Raw genomic sequence first — 25369 nt, forward strand, 5'->3', positions numbered from 1 at the left:
ACCCAAACAATTGATTGTGTGTTATATTTGTATTAACCATAAGATGGTAACATTCATAGGACAAAAAGGAATAAGTTCACCCTTGCATTGAATAAGTGGTTGACCCTCCTTTAGCTGCAATAACCTTATCCAGACATTCACTGTAGTTGAAGATCAAATGGGCAAAACAATCAGAATGAATCTTATATCCTTCCACCTTACAAAACTGAGGCACTTCAGCAAGGTGTCTGGGATGTCTGGGGAGAACAGCTTTCCTATCATCTCAAATGGGTTTATTTCAGGGCTTTGACTGGGCTGTTCCAGAAAGTTTATTTTATTGTTCTGAAGTCATTCTAAAGTTGATTCGCTTTGAAAATGTGGGTCATTGTCTTGTGTCAGCACACATGCCCTTGGGCGAAAGCCTGGTGAAAGCTAAGAGGAGTCCGTCTCTGTGGAGGGTGGGAGGTGGTCTGATCTTACTCTGCCATTTAAATCCATTGGAGTTCCGAATTCAAATTAAAACCCATATTGTGCTTTATTAGCGTGACTGTTTCGATATACTGTAGTGTCGCACAAGCATACAAATAATAAAATAAAAGTGTGTGCATAGTGTTACCTTAACCAATCAGTAACAGACTTTGTGAGTGAGTTCTGCGTCACCACTCTCATCTGTTTTCTGATTGGCTAAACAGTGAGCGAACCGAGCTTGGAGGCTTTTGCCAGACGATGTGCGGAGCCAAAATCTTTGGGTGGAGTACATAGGATGGCGATAGGATGGCGTTGCCAGGATAGCGACAGACTACCTCTGGGTTTTCTGTAAAATGTCTCAAATATTTGACTTAATTGTGCCACTGATGATAGGAAATGGACAACGGTCTGACACACCAAGTTACCCGCATTTGATGATGCTACTGCCACAATACTTAAAATTGAGGCTGTGGTTTTGGTTAGTTTTCTAGGGCACATTGATATCTTCACTCCTAGTTAGCCCCTTTCCCCCTGCCCCTCTACCTTAGTGCGAGAGGACTAGGAGTGACGATATCAATGCGCTGAAGTCGAAGTGCTCCGAATGTGTTACTAAGCCTTTTACAAAGCCATTTGTTTATCTACTGTAGATATAAAATCACCACATTTCATTTGGTCCAACTGCTTTTGGATCATTTAACTAATTATGCAGGGGTGTTTAAATAGGAAACACGTGGCACAATTTGGTCACTTCTAACTTAAAGCACCCAATGCTCCCAAAGGCAAAGCTGAGCCAAGCTAATGCTGACGAGTTGGTGACGCGTGCGTTGCTGACTGGGGCTGCGTCCGAAGACGAGTCAGGTCGGGATGAACTCATCTCAGGTCAGAGAAGAAAATACTTTATTGCTGAAACACGGTGGACTGTTCCTTTAGTTTAATTATCTGTAATACTTTCTTTACTTTCTACTTTCCATAATATTTTTCTTCTCTCTTCTTCATTTTCTCTTTAGCGCAATGAATGACAGTTATGAATAGGATAATGTACAATACAAATCCTATTGCTTTGCTACTGCTACACAAATGTCATATCAGAAGTAAAGACAGCAGCCTACAGCATCCCAATATCATCTAGGTAAGCCAGTCGGAGATGAGGAAGGCGGTCTACTGTCCTTGCACCTACCATGCTGGCTCGTGCAACATCACACGCCATGTGTCTGAGTGACTGAGGTCATGCACGAAACACGAGAGACGTAGGGATGAACTCATCTCAGGTCAGAGAAAAACACACTTTACACGGCGGACAGTTCATTTAAAACAATCCATTGTCATGAATTCATAGATCAGTGACATACCCTGTACTGTGATCTTTCCCAAAGTGCTGGCATTGCCTGCAGAGCTGGTAGCAAAACACATATACTGGCCCGAGTCATCTGCTGTCATGTTGTCAAGAATCAAAGTGCATGAGCCATCTGGATCCTCGATGATAATATGATGAGGGTCTGCTTCTACTGAACGGCCATCTAAGGAACAAATGACTTAAGTAAGTTTTGCAGCATACACAGTTTTGTGCACAGTTTAAACCCAATTTTACAAATGTCTTTTTAATGGTTTATTCATTAAGATGTTCTTAGTGAGCAAACAATCAAAGATCAATCAAACATGTCTGAAAGTTTACTTGGTACATACAGGTACATTGAACAGAAGAAGACAAACAAAGAAAAACAAGATAAAACAAAAACCGGAGACAAAAAAAACAAAGAAAAAAAACAGAAAAAGTGCATTCATTATTCATAAATTAGAATAGATCGTGATTTTCAAAGGTCACAAGGTAATTTTAAAGGTCCCAGACAATGAGTTCTCATAGCTGATGAAGGGATACTAGATTTTTTTAGGGTGTCGGAGGGGAGCCATTGAACATGCCTTTCATTTTCTCAAGTTTTATTTTTCTGCATCATACTGGTATATCTATGTGCTGGAGAAGTTGTGTCCTTCCATTTTAAGAGAATTAACCATCTAGCCAATAAAGAGGAAAAGGCTCAGAAACTACATTGGCTGGGAAACTACATTGGTCTGAGTTAGGAATTATACCAAAAAGTGCACACCCTCACATATTTCTTACCTTTATACCACATGACTACGGGCTTTGGAATTCCTCTGACTTTGCAAGCCAATTTCACTGTTTGTCCGAGCTCTGCTGTACAATCTGCCAAGATTTCGACAAAATCTGGTGGACCTGGCAAAGGAAAACATGGGCTATGTAAAGTGTATTTAGTATTTTCTTATACAGTAAATGCAGTTGATAATTCCCAAAATACTGTAAGAACTTGTTCACTAGTTGAAGAAACATCTGCACATTCTCACAATTATTTAGTTCATTCAGAGCAGACAAGGGCTTCCTTTTTTGCTGTCATATTTGTCATTTGTCTGATCGAGTCCCACAGCTTCTTTGCATTTGCGCATGACAAGGACCAAGAAATTTGAACGTATTTCACCAATCTTAGCCTCCGTCCACTGTAGCCTGTTCAAGCCAGAGCTGACTTTTAAATCGTGAAAAAAGCCCTACATGGGCTAGCACATACTTATCTTTCTGAGCTATATACCCTATATTCCAGCTCCCATGCATGCTGGTCTCCTGTCCATTTCTGAGGTACGGAAGAAGTCAGCTGGCCACAGGGCTTTCGGCTTCCGTGCACCCTACCTAGTACAGAATAATCTTCCCCTCAATATTAGGCAAGCAGGCTCTGTTGGGAGTCTCAAATCTAGATCGAAAACATTTTTGTTTTCATCTTAGCACGGCAGGGAATAAAATGCATTGGCCTGATTATTAATTATTCAGTCTTAGGTCCCTATATATTTTCTTTGTTCCATTTTTTTTTTGCTATAATATGTTATTATTAAGCTCACTTAATTTCTCTAGGTCATCCTCAGACGAGCCTTTTTCCATCGTTGCTTCTAGTCATCCCGATTCTCCATACATCTTGTCAATTCGCTGGTACTCAGGGTTCCTGTGTCCTTCTTGAGTATGTCCACATATGTTAGTAATTTAGCCTTACTTTATGATTAATTTCCCCATCAGTTTTATTTTTCTCATTATTTTCTTTAATTATTTTTATACCGTAATCATTCTATTATTATTTTATTTTATTTGTTATTGTATAGTGTTTGAGACAACGGGGTATGGTGATATTACACTTTTATTATTATTATTATTATTATTATTATTATTATCATTATTATTATTATTATTATTATTATTATTATTATTATTATTATTATTATTATTGTATTACCTCCGCCAAGGAGGTTGTTTTCCGGTCGTGTTGGTTTGTTTGCCTGTCTGTCTGTTTGTCTGTCAGCAGGATAACTCAAAAAGTTAGGCACAGATTTTGATGAAATTTTGTGGAGTTGTTGGAAATGACAAACGGAACAAGTGATTAAATTTTAGTGGTGATCCGGATGGCAATCTGGATCCAGGAAAGATTCTTTACCATTGCAGAATAGCACAAATTTTGACATTCCAGTTTCTAACTCCACAAAAACAAGGCAGACAGACTTGAAAAAATAGAGTGTAACATAGTCAAATGTTCTATTTAACAGCTTCCTTGGCGAAGGTCTGCACTCTGAGTGCATTTCTAGTAATTATTGCATTCTGCCAGGTCTTGTTCTCACTGTGCTGTGCTTATGTGAAAATGTCATTCCTTGTGGGCCGCTGGACTAGTAACCTTAGCCCCCACCTTGAAAAAAACACCTTTTCTTTGGATACACTCGTTAATGTCATCGTTAAAATGTGATTTGTTGTTGGGATACTGTTTAACAGTTTGGACGGAATGACAGCGCCAATGCAAAAGTCGATATAATCAGTGATGAATTCCATCACAATGTCAGCGTATTTCAGGAAAACATCCCAGTCAATGCTGAGAAAGCAGCCCTTTAATTCCTGTTGGTCTGGCTTTGGCTCTCATCTCTGGCGTTGCACTTAACATACAGTAGGGACACATAGTAGGCAAAAATTCAGTGTTCAGGTCGTCGCGGCGAATCAAATGGAATGGAACAGTTATGTTGCTGATGTGATTAGGCCGCCGCAGGCGAATTCGCTCCTCATTTGCATAATATTAAACTTGGTTTAATCATTTCGCTTCGCTTCACTCCTGTTCGCTTGCTTTCGCTTGCCTTCGCCTCTCTCATAGGAATGAATGGCGAAGTTCGCTTCGCTTGGCCAAATTCGGGTCTATGTGTCCCTACCGATATTGGTCAAAGCCATAACATAAGCATAATGTTTGGGCAGTCATGGGTAAGTGGTTACACTGTGCAGTTGTTTTCTTCACTCCAAGTTTGTCGATCAAAGGCTTTTCAAAGATCGTGTTTAAACATGGTTGCATTTACGCAAAAGTGAAAAAGACATTTGCTTTATGAGTACTACCTCTTGTACATCTGTTGTGCTTGATAGGTTACAAATTCACTTTTTAATGTTATACAACTTTTGACATAAAACTAGTAAACCACTACAAAGCAAACTTTACTTACACCAAGCTGGCAACGTATATCGCTGTTGCAAGTCACGAAGTTCTCGTAGCCAAGAGTTTTTAATGATAACCGTGCGTGCCTGAAGTGTGTACTTCCGCACAGAGTCCTCTCGCTCATGCCAAATCTCAAAGGCTCTTTCATCACCTTCTACTGTCTCATTTACATCAATGTTGTTTAACTGTTGAGGACAAAATTAAATTGCATGAGCCACAGTAAATGTTTAGTTATGCAGTACAACAAATTAGAGTTGGAAAAGAAGCAAATGGTTTTTAAAATCAGCTTACCTTCATCATGTTCTTAAAGACGTAAGATGGGGAGTCTGTGTTTGTGTCTCGCTTTTGTTTGCATATAATGACATAGTTTTTGAATAGGAAGACATGACGGTGGTGGCCTCTGGATGATGTCCTTACTCCTGGGGCACCTTCCCACACAGTAAATGGCCCCTTTTGAAAAGAGTGTACATTAGCAGTGTGATGTCATTAACTGTGTAACTCCCCATGGGCCAGGCCTAGGATGGGGTCTCAAAACAGCATGGTGTGCAGCAATAATGCGGTGTCATTGGGACCTTACAACATTCAACAGATGGCATCAAATCCAAGCCAGGCCACGGCTCACGCCCTCCCAGGGACGCACCACCAGGAGCGTCGCCAGACCTATTTTACAGGGGCACGTGCCTCGGTATTGATTTGCTGTGCCCCGGTATGAATTTCACACAAAAAACTACCTGGCTACCTTGGAAATTAGTTCAAGTTTAGCATAATCTACAGAATGTGCACAAAATAGTGCACATGCACAACTTGCAATAATATACAAGCGGATTCCAAAAAAGTTGGGACACTTCGTATTTTGTGAATAAAATCAAAATAATGGCATTTTCGAAAACATTCAATCCATGCATAAGATGCACAATGGCACAAGGTCAACATAGCAACTGTTAAATCGAGGCAAAAATATTGTTTTGAGGGAAATATGTGTTCATTTAAAATTCGACCCATGCAACAAATCTCAAAAAAGTTGGGACAGGGCCAAAAGATGTTGTAATAGTTGGATAATTCTACAAAATAACCCAAGGTAGACCATTTTAAAAGGAACTATACTGACTGCCAACATGAATGCACAAATAAAAGACCAGTACAGAGGCGGTGTCACTCTAAAGTGAATATGTTGAGGGACTAATTATTGATTTATTACACAAAATGATTGAATTATCAAAATTGCAGGCTTATAAGTCCTATTTCTGTAATGTTAAGGTCTGTGAAAGTATTTTATGAGTTATGAGATCATGAAATACCCATTGACAATAAGCACACTATGACACTCCAACAATGACAGCTGTTGAAAAATTTACCAAAAACACAACGCTTGATTAATGCACATTATACAGACATTTAACTGTGTTGCATGTGGAAAAGATCATTCTAGGTGGACCCAGAAGACATGTGGAACTGTCCTCTGATTACAGAATGGAAACTATTTAATCCTTTTAGAAAATCATGGAGTCATGCACCCCCCAGGTTACACAGAGGATGAACATTTCAGCTTGTTTTAGTGGTCAGTCTAAAAGACAGCATATATGATGGTAAGAGGGTGCAGTAGTGCCTTGTTTATGGTCCTCTTACTCATGTGGCACATTAAAAAGAATGCTGAATGATATATACAGATTTTAAACAGCATCCACAGCTACCAAGGCATTATGTTTTGGAGCACAGCCTTTAGACATTGCCACATAATGATGGCAAATTGCATTCTCTACTATGTTCCAACAGTATCGTTCCATCATAAGAGTAAACAGGTGACAAAATTGTTTTTGTGCCGTCAGGATATGTCACATATTAAGCATAACAAGAGGGTAAACAAGTTGAAGAACACACCCATCAGTTGAGCTGCTGAAATTAGGTCTCACACAGAAAAATATCTATTTTTTTAAATAAAATTATTCCATCAGTAAATGTATTTAACTATTAAGTCTTCTCCCTTGTGTTGTGTTTAGTATTATCTAACTTTAAAAGCATTTCATTGGCCCTGTCCCCACTTTTTTGGGATTTGTTCCAAGGGTGACATTTTAAATGATCACATAATTACCTCAAAACAATAATTCTGCTTTACTTTAACAACTGATATATTGTCTGTGCACAATGCTCTACCTTATTAACATACTGAATGTTTTGAAAATGCAAGTATTTACCCAACTTTTTTGGAATCCGTTTTGTAATTAATTTACAAGGTTTTTAAAATAAATTGTATTTCTTGCTCGCTTTGCATGCTCGCTCTTGGTGCCCTACTGTGCCCCTGTATAGCATTAGGTCAGCTGACGCCCCTGCGCACCACCTCCGGTGTTGCTTCTAGTCAGGCCAAGAGCAATGTAAATATAGTTTCTGATCTCCCGAAAAATCGGGAACTCCACCCACTTTGTCAGAAATCTGTCAACCAGAAGCAAACCTATTGAGGCGGGTCAACCATGCCATTTGGGAAACGTTAATTGTTATGCTCTTGGTCAGACCAAGTCTCGAAGAGATTTGAAAGTCAATGATAATCAGGGTAATTAAATCCGTGGCAAAAGAAAAATGCAAGAAACATGCATTCAAAATATAATAGGAATAATAATGTATTACAAAAATATAATAGGATTCATATTAATTTCATAGTAGCATGTATTTTAATCCAAACATTTAAAATGTCAGTATGTTTATATTCTTAACATTTACAGTATATTTGGCCATTTCCTTGATTTGATGTCACTATATGGTCCAGCCACCGGGCCACCTCAAACTACTGCTCCCATGCTTGTTGTCAGTACCCAAAAGAGTGCCCACATTTTCTATTTCCCTGGCAGTTTCTTGAGTAGGCATTTATAGGCTGGCCAGTTAACCGTGAACATTGTTTGGCCAAATTGTTCGATATTATCTTTTTCAAGTGGAGGGGTTGGTGTAGAGAAATGTACGGTAACTATAAGTGTTCCCTTTTAAATCAACCAGAAACTGAGGAAGTTCCATGAAGAACACACAAACACACACACACACACACACTCTCTCTCTCTCTCTCTCTCTCTCTCTCTCTCTCTCTCTCTCTCTCACACACACACACACACACACACACACACACACACACACACACACACACACACACACACACACACACACACACACACACACACACACACACACACACACACACACACACACACACACACACACACACAAATATGAAACTGCTCCATGTGACTGCACCTTACCAGCACACTCTGCTTACACTATGTGACTTTGCACATCCAACTATGCAGCTAAATGCTGATACTTGACCACTGGCCTACAATGGACTATGCAGTACTGCACTGTGTGTAGTACAGCATAGCCTTGACTTATTTTTGTATTTTACTAGTATTACTATTGTTGTTATTATTATTATGTATCTATTCTTTCCCCAATATGTTAAATGTTCAATGTTAAATGTTAAAAAGTGTTATTGGTCCATCACTGTTACTTGTACTGTCTTGCACTTTATGTCCATCTGTAAATGTCAGTCCTGTGTATGTCTATGTATGTCCCTTCATGGTAGTGTATAGAGAGAGAAACGTACAGTAATTTCAATTTCCTTGTATGACTGCTGTACATATGAAGACACTGACAATAAAAGCTGACTTGACTTGAAGAAGGAAAGGAATGTCAAGCTGAAAAATTAAGTCCAGTTGCATACAAATGAACTCTTTGAATTATTTTTTAAAAAATTGTGTCAGTTTTTATTTCATTCCATAGAAGACATAATGTATTATATCGGCAATGAATGTCTCCACGAGACCAATTGTTATAGTATAGTTACTTGTAGAACTGGACTGTTGGAGCTTCATTTACGTACCTGACGAATTGGCTCCCCAAGTGCTTCCAAGGTAGCAGGATAATTTTCAATTAGAGAGACATGATGAGTGTTTTCAGAACGCTGAGGCAAAGAAGAAACCATGGCATAAGCCTCTTCCAGGAGGCAGCAGTTTTGTCCATTTCTTGCTTTGTTCCTGATCATCTCCTAAATATAGACAATAGACATATAATATTATGTTAAAAACCTGTAGACAAGCACTTTCCAAAGTATACAATGCAGGAATATATATTTGTTATCACCTTTAATAAAGCTTTGTATTTTTGAATTCTCTCCACTGGTCTCTGAATATATGCATTTACACTCAAAACAGGACCTTTGGCTGGATCATTGTGGGCAAGCTCGCTGTCAGTGTATTTCTGAAAGTGAACAAATATTCTGTGAGTAAAAATTACATCAAAATATTTCTGACATCTCTCAAGTCTGCTTCTAATTCCTATGTATTTTAATACAGAAATACAGGTTTATTACAAAACAAACTGATTTTGATGTTTTCCAATGACGGATACATGCGCCACAGCTGTAGTTGACGCAGTGCACTGGCATGTTCAATGGTGTATATTCTCAAGATTGTGAAAAAGACGTTGCGGGCAGGGTGTATTCTCAAAGGCAATTTAACATCAATCCACCCTTGCCTATGAACATAGCACAATGATTTTGACAGTTTGATGAATGATTGACAGCTGTGACTGCAGCTTGCGCAGTGTTCTACTTTACTCATAATGGTTTATGGTTTTAAGCCTGGTAAGCAATCAAAGAAGCATACAATTCTAGAGGGTTATCCATTGCACTGACACATTTTTGTTATAGTTGAGATAGTGGACATTCAGATCTTAAGTTGAGTATAAATGTTGTTTTGTAAAGCCAGAGTTATTCAGCTACTTACTTTGAAGTACTGGTGTGTAGTCTTCTCAGTAAGGGCAGCTTCTGCTTGAGACTGACCTACCAAGTATTGCATGTATTTTTCAAACCCTTCAGTATTTCTTAAAAGGTGCATGGCTACATCATCATCTGTGTCACACTCAGAAAAGCCAGGAAGGACGGCGCTAATGAAAAAAGCAAGTAAAATACCCATGTATGAGACATTTTTGTTACAATGCAATTCATAGTGGCACAAAAATAAGTACAGTCATTAGAATGCTCAAAATTATCAACAGCTTTCTGACAAAAAAATGAGTTATATCTAACCTGGAATGAAAGGCTGAGAGGTCATCAATGTTTCTAAATATAGTTTCTTTTTGGTTTGAAACATCAGGTGGGACATCACCACATTCCATTTTCTTCAGGTGGTTGGCTGAGATGACATCCATATCTTTCACATATTCTGCTTCAGTGTTAATCATTTCTTGGATAAGTTGACTGAGGAATCATAAAGAGAATAAAGCTATTAATTACTATTGCTCAGAAAATTGTATTTTGGCCTGGTTCCAGGCATTCACATAGACATTAAACTAAACATAACAGTGCTCTGTTTAACAAACAGGCAGTCCAAAAGGCTAAAAGTATCATTAGTCATGTTTTAGGTGGTGAATTTTCATTAATACCCTCTGGGGGGCGTTATTATTCTGTCAGGACAAAAACAAAACGTTACTCTGGATCTTTCATCCCTACAACCATTAGATTATTAAACAAGGTTGTAGGGATAGCGTTCACTACTGAACATTTAACTTTTTACTGAGGGCTGCTCATCACAGGACAGGGTGTTTGAATGTATGTGTTAAAATATGTATGTCTTTTGTTTTCTTATTTATTTATTGTTTTCTTTAGGTTTTGTATTTAATTTTCTAAACTTTTTATTTATACTATTTATTCATTGACTGATGGAGACTGGGACCGCAAACTGAATTGCCCTTCTAATGGGAGTAATAGAGTTATCTGAATCTGAATCTGAATCTGAAGACAAGACAATATGTTGATTGTTGGCTGGTAATGTTCAACCGGTGTTGAGTAGGGCTACAGCAGTGGGGATGTAGGATTTCTTGCATCTGTTTTTGTGTGCTAGTGGTACATTGCAGCGCCGACAAGTCTACGGGAGTGGTGGAGGAGTTGAGAGGGGTCCTCTGTAATCAGGTTGGCTTTCCTGATCACTGTACCACCAGGGAGGCTTAAGGAGGCTTGAGGAGAGGCAGTACATTTTCCAGCCTGATATACTATAAGTGTAAGCTTTCTCCTTGTATCAAGAGGAGATATTGAATTCGATATATCCAATCCCATCACAATACAGCCTTACATTCATGTAAGGAAGGATTCAATGAGTGAATGAGAGACTATGGTTAGAATATCCAGCTGTAAGATCCACAAAAGTTTTTTTCCCTTACGAAAATCGACTATGGTTTTACTACGAGAATCGACCATGGTTTTACTATCAGAACTAAACCATGGTTTTATGGTTCATGGTTTTCACATTTTTTTGAGCACGGTTGGTGACTATGGTTCAACCATGGTTTAACTATGGATTTAACCATGGTTTAACTATGGATTTACCATCGTTTAACTATGCAAAAATGAACCATAGTTTTACTATGACAACTAACCATGGTTAATAGTTATTCATTACATTACAGTGAGCTAACGCTTTTTTTATCCGAAGCGACTTACAGGCTATTGGTTACAGTCCCTGGATCAATGTTAAGTTCCATGCTCAAGGGCACTTCAGCCATGGATGGAGGTCTACGGAATGGAGAGGGCAGGATTCGAACCTGCAATCCTATGATCTAGAGTCCAACTCAGTAGCCATTACACCACGGTGACTCACATGTAGTTATTCAGGAGTTTCGTGTTTTTTTGGGTAACCAAGAAAACCATGGTTCGTGACTATGGTTTAACCATGCACCCCTTCCCCCACCATGTGTTTTAAAACCATGGTTTTAAAAAAAGGGACTTTTGGAGTGGGCGACCATGGTTTGAAAAAATATATATATATATGGTTTGGGGGGAACATGGTTTATGGCAAAGAGTATACTAGGGTTAAACCATAGTCACAAACCATGGTTGTCATGGTTACACTAAAAACCATGATTAACTATAATCCATGGTAAATCTATGGTAAAACCATGATTAGTTTTCATAGTAGAACCATGGCTACTACTATGCCAGCTACGGTACTAGAACTATGGTTGGTTGATAGTACTTAAAATCACCATGGAATGTGGTAGTAAAACCATGGTTACCACATTACAACCATGGTCGATTTTAAGGGTAGAGTAATCATGACATACCATGGAAGAACCATGTTACTACATAAAAATCACAGTAATACCATAGTAAGCCATAGTACAAGCATGGTAGGTTCAGAGTACTTAGAGTAACCATGACATACCATGGCAGAACCATGATAATCATAGTAATACCATAATAAACCATGGTCCATTTTCTTGAGGGAGAAAACATTGGGAATAAAACATAAACTTGGAAAAGTCACAGTTTTGTAATTCCTTACAATTTGAAAAGAATAATAATCCATTTTAAGACTCAGATATTGACATGTTCAAAGAGTCTTTTATTTTCCCCCTTGAAACATATTTTTTAGAATTTTCAATGTTTTTGTAATTTCGACAGACTTACCAGACCTTCCTCTTGTATTCGCCCTCTGTTACCTCTTCCTCTGTGCATTCAGCCAGATCTCCTGTATCTGTAGGATTCTTCAACAGAAAACGGGGCACATCATTCCAGTACTTAGGTCACTACACTGGCTACCAGTGAGATTTAGAATAGAGTTTAAAGCTCCTATGATAGTTTATAAGGCACTAAAAGGCTTAGGCCCTAAATATATTCTAGATATGCTAGAGAAATATCATTCTAATAGATGTCTTAGATCTTCAGAGTCTCCTCTACTGGGTCAGTGTTGTCAATTTAGCGACTTTGTCGCTAGATTTAGCGACTTTTTGACGTCCCTGGCGACTAAAAGTCTCATCTAACAACTTTGCTGACTTTTTGGTGCATCTGGCGACTTCTTAGAACATGCATTTTCAATGACAACACCTACCGCATAGACATTTCTCGGACATGGCAGTATTTCAGGACCACGGCCAGCGACCTTGCCCCATACGCTGCCTAATCTAACTATCTCAGCTTCTAAAGTGCAGTGGTCTGTGCGCGCAGACCCGTGAAGCATTTTTGATGATCCACATTTCAGATAGTGAACTGATGAATTGATATACTACCACTCAAAAGTTACAAAAGGAACCTTATCATCTAGTGTGCATTGTCTATGAAAATAGGCAAGTTCATTGATGGTTCACTACCTTATAATCTGGTGGTTCACCACTTTATAATCTGGTGTACAAGGGAGAATTTGGCCCAAGAGCTGAGAATATAAGAAATGGCACTGCATCCCAGGTAATTTTTGTCCTCCACTTTTTTATAACACACTACTTACCTTAAGCCTCTTATCTAAATAAGCAGGTGAAACCCAACCCTGCCGAGATGGTGTAGACTTTGTTGGTTTGGTGCGCACCAGCCATTTCAAAGGATGAGCAGAGTCTAACACCTCAACATATTGGCCTTCCTTCAGTGCTATTGCTTCTTTACCCAGAGTTGTTGGATTGTAGTCCGCAGTGGCTACATAGATATCAAACATCTGTAAAAGAATAAGGTGGTGGCTTTAGTATCAGTAGTACATTCTTGAAAAGGCAGCAAATATCCACAGACCTGTCATTGCTGAGACCATGAAAAAAGTTATAAGGGTTAATGCCATCACATGAATATACGTAGTACATTTTAAAAATGAATTGATAAAAGACATTTCAAATGCTGTGTGTGAAATGTGAATGGCTATTTCCAAAGAATTTTGCCATTCTTTGACAGAGGTGAGCCCCTTCGCCGCTCATTTCCATTGTAATGTAGTCATACATACAGTAAGAGGAGCAACAGAACTGACACCATCAGTGGGGGTGTGACCACTATAATGTTTGTGTCCTGACGTTATGCTATTGCTCATACTTATTTTATCAAGAAATTCATTACTTTTCCCATTCAGCTTCCAAACAAGCATGGCGCTAAATTCTAAAAATAAAACTGCAGGCTTGTGAATTACTTGACAACAAAGGATACTGTATCTGGGTCAAAGCCGTTCAAAATGAAATTGTCCTTCAGTGTAACGGATACCTTCGGCTGACTGTAACTGTAAAAAACATGACTCTTTTTATTTTATTTTTTTTCCAGTGAATTCATGAAAGCCTTGGCTGTCATCCATTAACATGAAACAATTTAAAATCATGTTTTTTTTTTACAATTACAGTCAGCAGAAGGTATCCGTTACACTGAAGGACAATTTCATTTTGAACATCTTTGACCCATCTACACAAGGAAATTTCCCAGAGCCCATACAATTATGAACAATTCCCATCCAAACTGTGGACTGTTTGGGAAACTAATGTCTGGAAAGAGACTCTGCTATCTTAAGGCAAAGACAGAAAAACTGAGAAAAGGCTTCTTTCCTCAGGACATGTGCATTATGAACTATAAATACTTTAACACCAACCACCCCCCTGCCAAACCTTCCTTCTTCATCACACTTTATTCACAGGTCAATTAATTTCACTGCATATCACGGGAGTGGCTGTATAAACACTTGTAATTAGGTAGGTATGTGTAACATATTATGCAATGGTAGCATTGTTAGCATCAGAGGGGATTCTTTAAGACAGCAATGGTGTCAGCTATGAAATGTCATTTAAAACGGTTACGTGGGAGGTCAGGAAAGTGTTTAAACACAATAAATATGTTATTGAAATTGTCAAACGTTCATCAACTTAAAGGGACACTGTGCAGGATTTATAGTTGTTTATTTACAGAATCCATGCTACCCATTCACTTATGTTACCTTTTTCATGAATACTTACCACCACCATCAAATTCACAGTATTCATTATGACTGAAAAAATTACACTTTTCATACATGAAAAGGGGGATCTTCTCCATGGTCCGCCATTTTGAATTTCCAGAAATAGCCATTTTAGCTGCAAATGACTGTACCTGGGCCATACTAGAACATTTTAGTCTATTACTTAGTGAACTGTCATAAAAAGATCAAATTTGGCAACAGGAAACCCAGTTTCTGTGAGCAGCATAGTTGCAGAACCTTTTTTGACCATTTCCTGCACAGTGTCCCTTTAACACATAATCAAATTGAAACCCCCGACACGTTACAAATTAAAGACCTTACAATACATATAATTTCACCACATACACACAGCCCAAACACAGAACAATAAAGCTTACTGTCCTTTTAAGTCCTTGCATGATTAGGCGGATGGTAATGTATGCAACCCCCAATGAAGAATAATTATGTTCTTACATTCAAATACAGGTTATACAAATAATAAAATGGACACAAACGAATAAATGAAAGAAAGATAGTTGTCCATCATAAAACCTATGACATGTCAAAAAAAGAAAAATATGTGCAGTATTGTTCACATTTTATGGAGTATTTAAACGTTAGCTCTATACATTGATGGCAAATTTATTCAGAATCAGGTACTTAAGACAAATCAACTGACACAAGGTTGCAGACTATCTAATCTATCTGGACATTACTAGAGGTATTGCTTGCCTGTGCTAGTCATTATTTTCAATATTTCATGATTCTCATTTTTCTGTTCGTCTTTTTGTCCTATTAAAATGAATGTGTGAGAATGGTCTGGGGAGGAAAGGATAGTGAATTAAGTTGAGATTGATAATACCAGACCTTGGCAAATACAAACCAAATTGAGTTGTTTTTCCCCCTGAGGGAATGCAGGCTAGTTGTTTGTACTATTATTACCTCTCCACGAGCATCTCCATCATCTGACTCTGAGGATGAGTCCATAATAAGTGAGGCTGGGCGTGACCGACCATGATGGGGGGAAGGAGAGGGGGTCTTTGTCTCATCGTCACTGTCAGCTCCTGGGACACGCAGTGAGGCTACATGACATTGAATAAAACATGGGAATATGGAATAGTTTGTTATGACCACACTACAATGTTAAAAACTTGAATTCCTGTGTATGTTCTATAACCCAAATAAGTACCATAAGTAACTCCTCTAATAATTAACTTTTTACATTTCATATCATTACAAATATCACATGAAAAGATTGTGTGTGTGTGTGTGTGTGTGTGTGTGTGTGTGTGTGTGTGTGTGTGTGTGTGTGTGTGTGTGTGTGTGTGTGTGTGTGTGTGTGTGTGTGAGAAAATGGATGTACTTTGACATAATGGAACATATTGTTAGCTGTCACACCATTGCAGAGTATTTTAATAAACAGACATTTTTTTTATCTCCATTTTCAAAAATATCTTCGTTCTCACTCCATTGCGAATTTGTATACATAGACTATCGAGATACATCATAAAGTGGTAATGTAGAGGGGAGGAGAAAGCCATTCAAGTCTCTGTTTTTGTTTCTGACCTTTATGTTCATCAATCTCATCCTACTGTGCCAGACATTTGGAAGTAGTTTTTCAACATTAAACATTAATGTGTGACAGGGTGAAAGGGACTACTGTGTTTAATTTTAATATCCATTGTTTTTTTGGATGAAAAAGTACTGCATGAAGAGTTATGCACCATTTGGATTCTGGGCTAACAACCCATTGAAAGCCATCCATCTGTAACCTCAATTGTCCTGATGTTCCTAAATTGTACCTGTAAGACTTTCTTTTGTTTAGGGCAGGGGTCGGGAACGTTTTTGGTGGAGAGAGCCATAAACGCCCATTTTTTGTGAGAGCCATACCATTTTCGCCATTATTTCTAATGCTAATTGTCATGCACAGAAGGGAATAAAAGTAACGCTTGCATTGGGGACAAGAAGGGAGAGCTAACGAAAGAAGAACTAAAACTACTTGTAGATGTGCTGATGTGCATTTAAGAAGCCACGCGCATGCATTACCTTTAGTTTCTATCTTTTATGCATCGGAGTTGCCAATGAGCAATGAGAATGACGGAGGTGCTTCTATTCTAGCCATCAGACAGACACAGGGAAGGTGCATGAGGAGGGAGGAGGGAGGGAGAGAGAACTTCAAGACAGGATGCTCATCTTGGTCGCGCTGACATAGTTAACATTTTACAGTTGATATGTGGCTGACATGTCTATTTTTAGTAATTCGCGAAAATGCCCTACAAAGCGCGTCCCTTACCGACATGCGTCCCCAATACAGAACGCATGATTTAACCGCCAAATAGGCTACAGGGCGATTCCGTATTTCAAGGGACGAATGGCAACCCTACGTTTGCCTTCGCATTGTGGCACCAGTTATCTCGCAATCACACTAAACTGGGAAAGACTTACGTCAGTTGATTCAGCAAAAGTTCTTCCTGTAATCGAGGGAGAAGTAGCCTACAGCGCTGCATTTATATCCCTCACTTGCGTTTCCTCCACTTGATTTGCCATCATAATGGCACGGTCGTGAACAGTTTCTTTGTTTTGGATACAACCGTTAGCCAGCTGAACTTTAGGTAAAGCATTACGGATGGAATGTTATCTCACACGACACGACCCAGCGCTGGCACGGCATTGTCCAATAAAAAAACGCGTTTTTCATATCTGTACAGTAGCCTTCGTCGAAGGCCTGTGCTTGGCTCAGCTGATCGGACCTGGGATGGATTAAATGCGCGATCATACTTTATATTTTGAATATTATCTTAACTTTTCGATTTCAGTAGGTCCATTTTTAATTTAGTGCCGTAACAAAATTATTCATGGCTTATTGAGTAAACAAATGACAGGTTTGTCCGAGAGCCACATGCAGTTCCCAAAAGAGCCACATGTGGCTCGCGAGCCATAGGTTCCCGACCCCTGGCTTAGGGTATGATATACATAGCAATTGATTCACAATGGAAAAAATGAGTGCCTACTACATTTCCCAATAATCCTAGACTTCGCCCAATATTTTCCAATATTTGGGACAGACTAGCTTGTTCAGTAGGACAATGGCTTTTAAGTGCCAATAAGCATGTCCTGATGGGCATGACACATCGCATAATCCACCCTGTGTTCATTCCCCAAATTATCCCACCTAAAGAAGTTGGTAGCGTGTGTAATAACTTATGTTTTAAGCATTTATTTGATGCCTCAAAATACAATAGTTAAGAAGTCAAGTTCAAAGTTCTTTATTTGCCATTTGTGCTAAAACTAGTAGTCCACTACCCATAGTAACGATTGCATATGATCATAGTTTCTTTCCAAAATGTAGAACTCCCGTTTTCATTACTAAGTGAAAAGGGAAGGTGTATCTAGACACACATAAACCCATCAAAAAGTTTTTTTTTTAAAGAACAGAAGTATTCAAGCCAAAACCAACATTTAAGTCCAAACTGTATTTAAGATTCTTTGAATACATACTGGATACTTTCGGCCAAGATTTCATCCACTGGAGCACATCATGGTTCGGTAAGCTGTCTGTATAACAAATTAACGATTGGTTGAATATAAATGTATACATATATATATATGTACAGTCCTTCCCATAGTTTTGTTGCATATCCATGATCTCGGAACAACAGCTATTAACCTGACTTTCAATTAATCAATTGGCTTCAGATGTCGCTCATATGAAAGCTGCAACCATCCCATATTAAGTTTTATGTACAAAAATAAATTGGTTGCACTGAGGAAAGATTAATCATTTAATGAAAACAGAAAGGGTTTTTTGGCCTGCAATGTGAAAAACAGTGAGCAGATACATAAGTCACTTGAAAACCACAAAAATGTTCCAAAACATCAGAAAATGAAGCACTGGTGCTGAAAGATCCAAATGAATTTCTCGTATGAATTCCTTTAGCTTGGAGAACTGCAAGCGTTTTAGCAAAGATGTTTTGGTTTTGTCTTCCATGTTTCCTCTTTCATCCTACCCCAGACATGTACAATGATGTTCATATAGTATCTGGTGGCTAGGCTGGCCAATCCTGTACCCAAGACTTCTGACTTGTGTGCAGTGGAAGAAAGTGGATTTTTCAGATGAGGAAGGTTATGGGAAGTTGCTTTGCAAGTTCAACACAGTTAACAAAGGAAGTAGAAATCTAAATTGCTGTGATTATTTTCTATGACACAATATGCGGCACATGCCAAGGAATGATGTCCATCAAAGAAAGCTCGGCCACAGTTCAGTCAGAAAAAAACAAAGAGTTTGCCAGACTTAATTTGTGACAGTGCAGTGCGAGATAAACAGGAAACGAGTGGGGAGGGAGATGGGGAAGGGTTGGCAAATGACTTGGCCGGAATTGAACCTGAGTTGCTGGAGTAGCAGCCCAGTACCCTACTGTTAGAATCACGGTAGGGCCTGCCAGGCCTAATTCATGACATGAAGGCTAAATGTCTTGCTAAATTCTGCTCTGTGTTCATGAAATGATTAATCGGTGCAACAAATGTTTTTTTTTATGTAAAACTTTTGGGAGAGTTCTTCTGAAGCCAATTTATTTATTGAAAGTCAGGTTATTAGCTGTTGTTCCAACATCATGGATAGCGACAACATTTATAGAAAGGACTGCATATAGTATATACGTATATATACTGTATGTGAGAATGAATAATGGATGTAAAGGTAGGTAATGAATGATTGATTAAATGCAATCTTGTTACTATGTGACACTACAGGCTGCAGTGAAAACTAATAATAGATGAAAATGAATGAGTGAATCATGCTTCAATTTAATCATGCTTCAATTTAAAGTACAAATATTCTCCCATATCCTCCTGGCATAATAAATATGCAATGTCATTAGGTCAATCACATTCTACAAAAAATGACAAAGATACGCCCCTGAGACTTTCTTGAACCAACTCAGTTTCAAAACTGTGACCATACAGCAATCCCAGAATGGAAGGCAGATGCAACACCAAGAGACCCAACAACTTACTGGGCTATTACCTCAGTCAGTATATTTTGAGATGCATGAGGGAGGTTTACCAAAGCTCTACCTAGACTTATGCTATACCCATTATTGTAAATTGCCACTGACACGTCACACCACAGAACAGAGTGCATACAACAAAATTGTCACTTGATGCAAGGGAGAAGCCCCAAAGGCTATTCAGGGCACCGCAATGCAAATTGCTCACTACTGCTCCATTTTACTCATCTCCCTTAAACTGCAACCTCAAGGCAACTCTGGTATGGGAAGAGAAGTGCTATGGTACGGAAAGGGAGGTTTACAAATCATCGCTGTCAGGCAGAAACCTTGTATCTCTACTTTTCATTTTTTTTGTACCTACAGTATACATTTATGCAATGTCTTGTAATTTACAAATCACTATTTTCTACATACCTGTAAACAATAATTTTAAACATTCACGTTGATGATGAAATAATTTATCATATACATACTGTATATACTCATGGACACTGACCAGTAGTGCTGATTTATTATCTCCGCCAAGGAGATTATGCTTTCGGTTGTGTTGGTCTGTCTGTCTTGTTTGTTTGTCTGTCAGCCGGATAACTCAAAATCTAATCAACCGATTTGGACGAAACTTTGTGGAGTTGTTGGACCCCAGGAACAAATTTAATGATTAAATTCTGGTGGTGATCCGGATCACGAACCGGAACCAGAATTTTAAAAAAGATTCTTCACCACTGCTGGCCTATAAATCTAGACGCCCCTAGTGACCGCAAATTGCGGACAGGGCGGACAGGGCGAATCTTGACATTCCAGTTTAACTCCACAAAAGGAAGGCAGAAAGACTTGAAATAAAAATAGGGTGTAACATAACAAATATAAAATAATAGAAAAAATAGTGGAGATCCGAGGTTTCTGCCTGAAAGCAACTAGGTGTTCCACAAAGAGCTATGCTAGCTGGCATTGGGAACATTTAATTGAATTGTACTTAAATTTTAGATGGTAATGATTGAGAACCCCGATAGCTCATATGTGATAAGAACATTTGCCTAATTGACAGCTACATTGTTTACTATGGTGATGTTAATGTCGCACAGTAATTGAGACACTGTTGAGACATACTTACACCACTCTGTCTGGCATGTTTTGGTTTATTGGTGAAAAAATGATAGAGTAATGAAGGTGTGAATGTGCTGTGATGTAAGAGAGAATTACTTTAACTCCTGACATGGGACTCAAAAGTAGTTTACTACATTTACATTTTATTCACAATGCACATTTATGTTAAATTGTTAAAATGGGTGCTTCACGCTTGAATGGTATACTACATTAACAAGTGTTAACAATAATGACTTAAACAGTGTTTGAGACAAGAACATTTCTGATTTACTAATGGAACCTTTCAATGATGTAACAGATGAACGTTCTTTTTTTCAATTTTCATGTCGCACAAAATCGGCAATGGATGGTAACTACCTCCGATTGCTTGATGGTGTTGATTCAGAAATTAATAAACAGAAATGTGCCCCAATTAGCTATACTGACCCACATAGAATTCCCAGAATGAATTTCAACATGAATCCAGACAGCTCGCCCAATATTATCCATGGCGACATTGTAAATTTATTATTTAGTTTTTTTGCCCAAGCCATTGTACACCTTTGAGGAGAAGCCTTTACCCGCAAGCCTTTACCAGCTTGAAAGCCCATAACCGTTGTTTTTTTCTATGTAGTTTTGAAATCATTTTTTTCCCTCATGTGCGTATTAAGTCTTGTTTCTATGTAAATTGATTGCTATGTTGAAAAACGGAGTAAAAAAGAGTCCAACACTAAATGATTAAATTAATATCAAAACATGTTGAACCAAGGTAATAGTACTTTTACTTACCTTGAGTAAATTTGGCAGATACCATTTCAGTAATTTGTGTCGTGAGTTTCTGGAGGAATTCCTCTGTGGCCACTCCACCAAGGTAAGCATGTTTACTCTCCTCAGCTAAGTGAAACAATGAAATGAAACTTTAGGTTAAATATTAGGGAAATTGTTGTATTATTTGATCCATTACAATAAAAGCATTACAGGTCTGACCTTTAAGTGTTTCCTCTTCTGGTGGACTTATAGTTATGCCAAGTACCCTTGTAAGATTGCAAAACAATGTTTAAACATTTTTTAATTTCCCATTAGATGCATGTGACATTTTGATTGGTTATGTATGTCTATGGTGGCACTGTATTGTAAACAAACGTGGGGCACTACTGCTGGTGTTCCTACAAGGTGGGACTGGTGACCTGTGAATGACCGATTTTGTGCCCGGTGTTGAATCGCAGAGGGGATTGAGTCTGTTTAAAGTGTGATGTGCAAAGTGATGCACCACGTGTCCATAGAAAATAGTTAAAGAAGTGCACTGATTAATTCTCATACTCACTCTGTTGCCATCGTACTCTTCCCCTGTGGCTCTGAAAAACAGTATTTATATGAATCATACAGTAGTTTGTTTCACTATTCAGCTGATTCATTAAAATAGCTACATTTTTATCAGTATTTTAAGAACTGTATAGGCTACTGTGGGCTGTTTTTACATACAGTAAAACATCACATGAACATATTCAATGAATTGAATAATTTTAAATACCTTTCCCCACCTCAAGATGGGCAGAACAAAGAGACTGACCAGCCCTATTGGTGGCAATACAGGAGTAAGTTCCCTGGTGTTTTTTTCCAACATCCATTAGGATAAGGCTGTGCTGCGATCCCGAGCTGGCCATCTTGTAACCCTCAGTTTCTGGCTTTAACCATAGTACATCTTCTGCTGACTCCTCTTTTAGCCAAGAGACCATGGGGTTTGGTGTGCCTTAATGGAGGAAAGGATAAGAAATGACTTCCACAGCTGTGTTTTGGTTGCAAATGACCTTGTAATATCATCTGATGGTGGTTAACCCTCATTATTCGTCTATCTGCAGCTTCCAGCACAGTTGATCACAACGTCCTGCTCAAATAAACTCAACTTCACCTTCAGAATCACTGACACTGAGAGCTCTGCAAACGTAAAGGACAAACGAAGGTATGAAGGCATAGGCAGTCAGAACATGAACAAAAAGAATGAAAGCTTTTCCATGCTGTGATCAGACAGCAGTATATCTTACAGGTCCATCTCAAAAGACCTCGGGAACAGACTGTTAAACCTCATACAGTATGCATCATATGCACAAACACTGTATTACCAAAAGTATTCCCTCACCTGCCATCCCATTTCTAACCCATAGGGTTCAATATGATCTTCTGGGAAGGCCTTGTTTTTAAAGTTCAGGCTTGACAATGCTTGTATATATCTAGAGTTTTCTTCAGGACTAATTCTGACATTGGATTTAGAAGTTATCACTCCCAGCAAAGTGAACTTGTCATTGTGGTCACATGTTTCCAAAGATTGAGACCAACACTGGTGGTGGAGAGCAGTTTCAATATTTCAAGATCCAAACCGATGAACTATAACTGCACTTCACAATTGGAGCAGGTTCAATCTCTGACCGTGACGAAGATGATAACAGCAGAAAGTCACTGACCATCTGTGTTGTTGGCAAGCTGAATGAAGGTTCAGTGTTGAAGGAATACCATATATGTGTGAACGTTATGCACTGATTAGTTAAACAAACTATGCTGGTGTTTTATGGCTAATGCAGAAATTACTCATCAGAAGGCATGAAGGGGATTATTACAAGGGGCATGAGGGCTCTACACATTATAAACTATATTCACAGAAATGACAGAACTAAACATTTTACAACATACACACAATATGAAATACATCTGTCAACATTACCTTCAACTTTAACAGAGAGTGTGATACTTGCACCATGCTTGACACTCCTGTTGCCAAACTTCTCCAAGAATCGTGGTGGCAGTAGTGGCTTTTCTGACTCTTGGAAACGAGTAATAGATATTAGATTTCAGTTTGCAATTAGCTTACAGTCAAAGATAACGTAATATGTATTTTGATGACTACCGGCCATATAGTAATCACATCAAAAAATCAACCCCTTGTGAGAGAAAACAGATCTCTTAATGTAGGCTTTAATCTGAGAGGAGTTCATACGCACCTCACTGGCCTGATAGCATTTAACTCACTCAGCATTGAGAACCACATATGAATACATGAAGTTAGAACACATGTGAAGTTAGAAGTGACTAAGCTCTTCCACATTTTTCATGCTTAAATATGCTTGCATGACTAGTTACACAGAAGTGTTATATAAAAGGAAACGTGGCAATTTCCTGTGTAAATTAAAATTTGCACTTTATCAAGTTATCAATGTGTCGTCTAAGTGTCACTATGTCCCTTCACATAGTGCCCATTTTTATCTGCATAGAAAATTTGAACGTTTCATCATGTAACTTGTCATACAAGTATATTATAGGGAAATGTAGAAATGCGTTCAATGTGCTGAAGTTATCTCCCTACCTTTGGGTCCTCCATCTGGTATGCATTCCCCAGGTGCTATAAGTAGATAAATGACCAGAGACATGTATCAGTGGAGAGGGAAATACTTTTTTTCATTACAGTTGAAAACACATACTGAATTTATAAATAAATATTTATAAATATTTTCCAACAAGGTTTTCAACAAGGTCTTCGGCACTGTACCCATAACAATCATCCTGGCTGAGGAGTAGGCAGAGCCTGCTGAGTTGCTGATGTAGGCAGAATATTCCCCCATGTCTTCTCGTACCACCTCGAGAACTTCCAGACTGTGTACATCTTTTTCGGTTGATAGAAGAATTCTGTTAGAGGCCCCCAGTGGACATCCATCTTTAAACCAGTAAACCCTTGGTCTTGGGTAGCCTGTATAATCAAATATTTCATTCAAATACTGTATAGTATCGACGAAATCCTAATGGACTAATCTTTATCTTTTTGTTGTCCCATCTCTACTTTAGAGCATGGAAACCAAAATAAAGTAACTTACACTCATTGTTAAGTAAATCAGATACATTTAATTAGAACAGATAACACTGAATACAGACTTGCATCCACCCCATACCATGTCCATAAGTCCATAAGTCCTTAAGAATGTATATTTTGAGGTTGTTATAGAACACTGCTCTAATACGCTTGTAGCATACTGGGACCTGCAGTCTGACCTGGATCATATCCCAAACCCTGTCCCATCTCTCTCTCCCACTTGTTTCCTGCCCTACTCTTGACGGTCCTGTCATAACAAAGGCATACAGTACAAGCCCAAAAATATACTTTACAATTATGTATAGTGTTTTCTTTAGCTGATATAAATTTCATGCAATGAATATCCATGCCAATAGAATAGTTCTGAACATTGGCTACTATTATGATGCATAGGGAAATTGTATCCATTGAAAATGTGTTGCAAACTATTATTGTTATTAACCATTAACTATTAACTATTATGAGGCAGCAGAAAATTGTGTATTATTATCCTTAAAGCGACCGACTGGGGTCATTTATGACCCCGGACACATGTTTTCATACACCATTTCTGCCATTTTCATCGGAAAAACTTGTCCTTCTAGGAGTTTGTCAATACATATGTTGTGCATCTATATGGGATTTATAATCAAAACACCTCGGGGGTCATTTATGACCCCGAGAGGATCCTTGAGATACTCAACATTATAATGTCCATTGTTGTTGTAATTTTCAAACTCTGGTTTTTGTATTTTGTGTCTTGGGGCAGGCCATGGCCAGCAG

The 25369-nt window shown here is 38.5% G+C and overlaps 1 protein-coding gene across 13 annotated transcripts in view; it reads right to left on the minus strand.

Annotated features, from left to right (window-relative positions):
- Positions 1-25369, minus strand: part of obscnb (obscurin, cytoskeletal calmodulin and titin-interacting RhoGEF b) — a 226662-nt gene that overhangs the window by 6210 nt on the left and 195083 nt on the right. For 12 of the 13 annotated variants that reach the window (XM_063218192.1, XM_063218188.1, XM_063218190.1 and 9 more), the window contains 19 exons: positions 24290-24487; positions 24107-24142; positions 23468-23566; positions 22283-22501; positions 22076-22106; positions 21739-21785; positions 21541-21645; positions 18161-18217; positions 15605-15744; positions 13217-13417; positions 12403-12479; positions 10027-10197; positions 9725-9884; positions 9081-9197; positions 8821-8985; positions 5253-5411; positions 4969-5146; positions 2564-2677; positions 1797-1964 (listed from right to left, as the gene is read on the minus strand). In XM_063218192.1, coding sequence (XP_063074262.1) covers positions 1797-1964; positions 2564-2677; positions 4969-5146; positions 5253-5411; positions 8821-8985; positions 9081-9197; positions 9725-9884; positions 10027-10197; positions 12403-12479; positions 13217-13417; positions 15605-15744; positions 18161-18217; positions 21541-21645; positions 21739-21785; positions 22076-22106; positions 22283-22501; positions 23468-23566; positions 24107-24142; positions 24290-24487 — 2442 coding nt within the window. The remainder of the gene's footprint in view (positions 1-1796; positions 1965-2563; positions 2678-4968; positions 5147-5252; positions 5412-8820; positions 8986-9080; positions 9198-9724; positions 9885-10026; positions 10198-12402; positions 12480-13216; positions 13418-15604; positions 15745-18160; positions 18218-21540; positions 21646-21738; positions 21786-22075; positions 22107-22282; positions 22502-23467; positions 23567-24106; positions 24143-24289; positions 24488-25369) is intronic. The other variant, XM_063218186.1, reaches the window with a different exon arrangement.

Source organism: Engraulis encrasicolus, chromosome 16 (genome assembly GCF_034702125.1).
Source record: "Engraulis encrasicolus isolate BLACKSEA-1 chromosome 16, IST_EnEncr_1.0, whole genome shotgun sequence".
In the NCBI taxonomy this organism is placed as follows: Eukaryota; Metazoa; Chordata; class Actinopteri; order Clupeiformes; family Engraulidae; genus Engraulis; species Engraulis encrasicolus.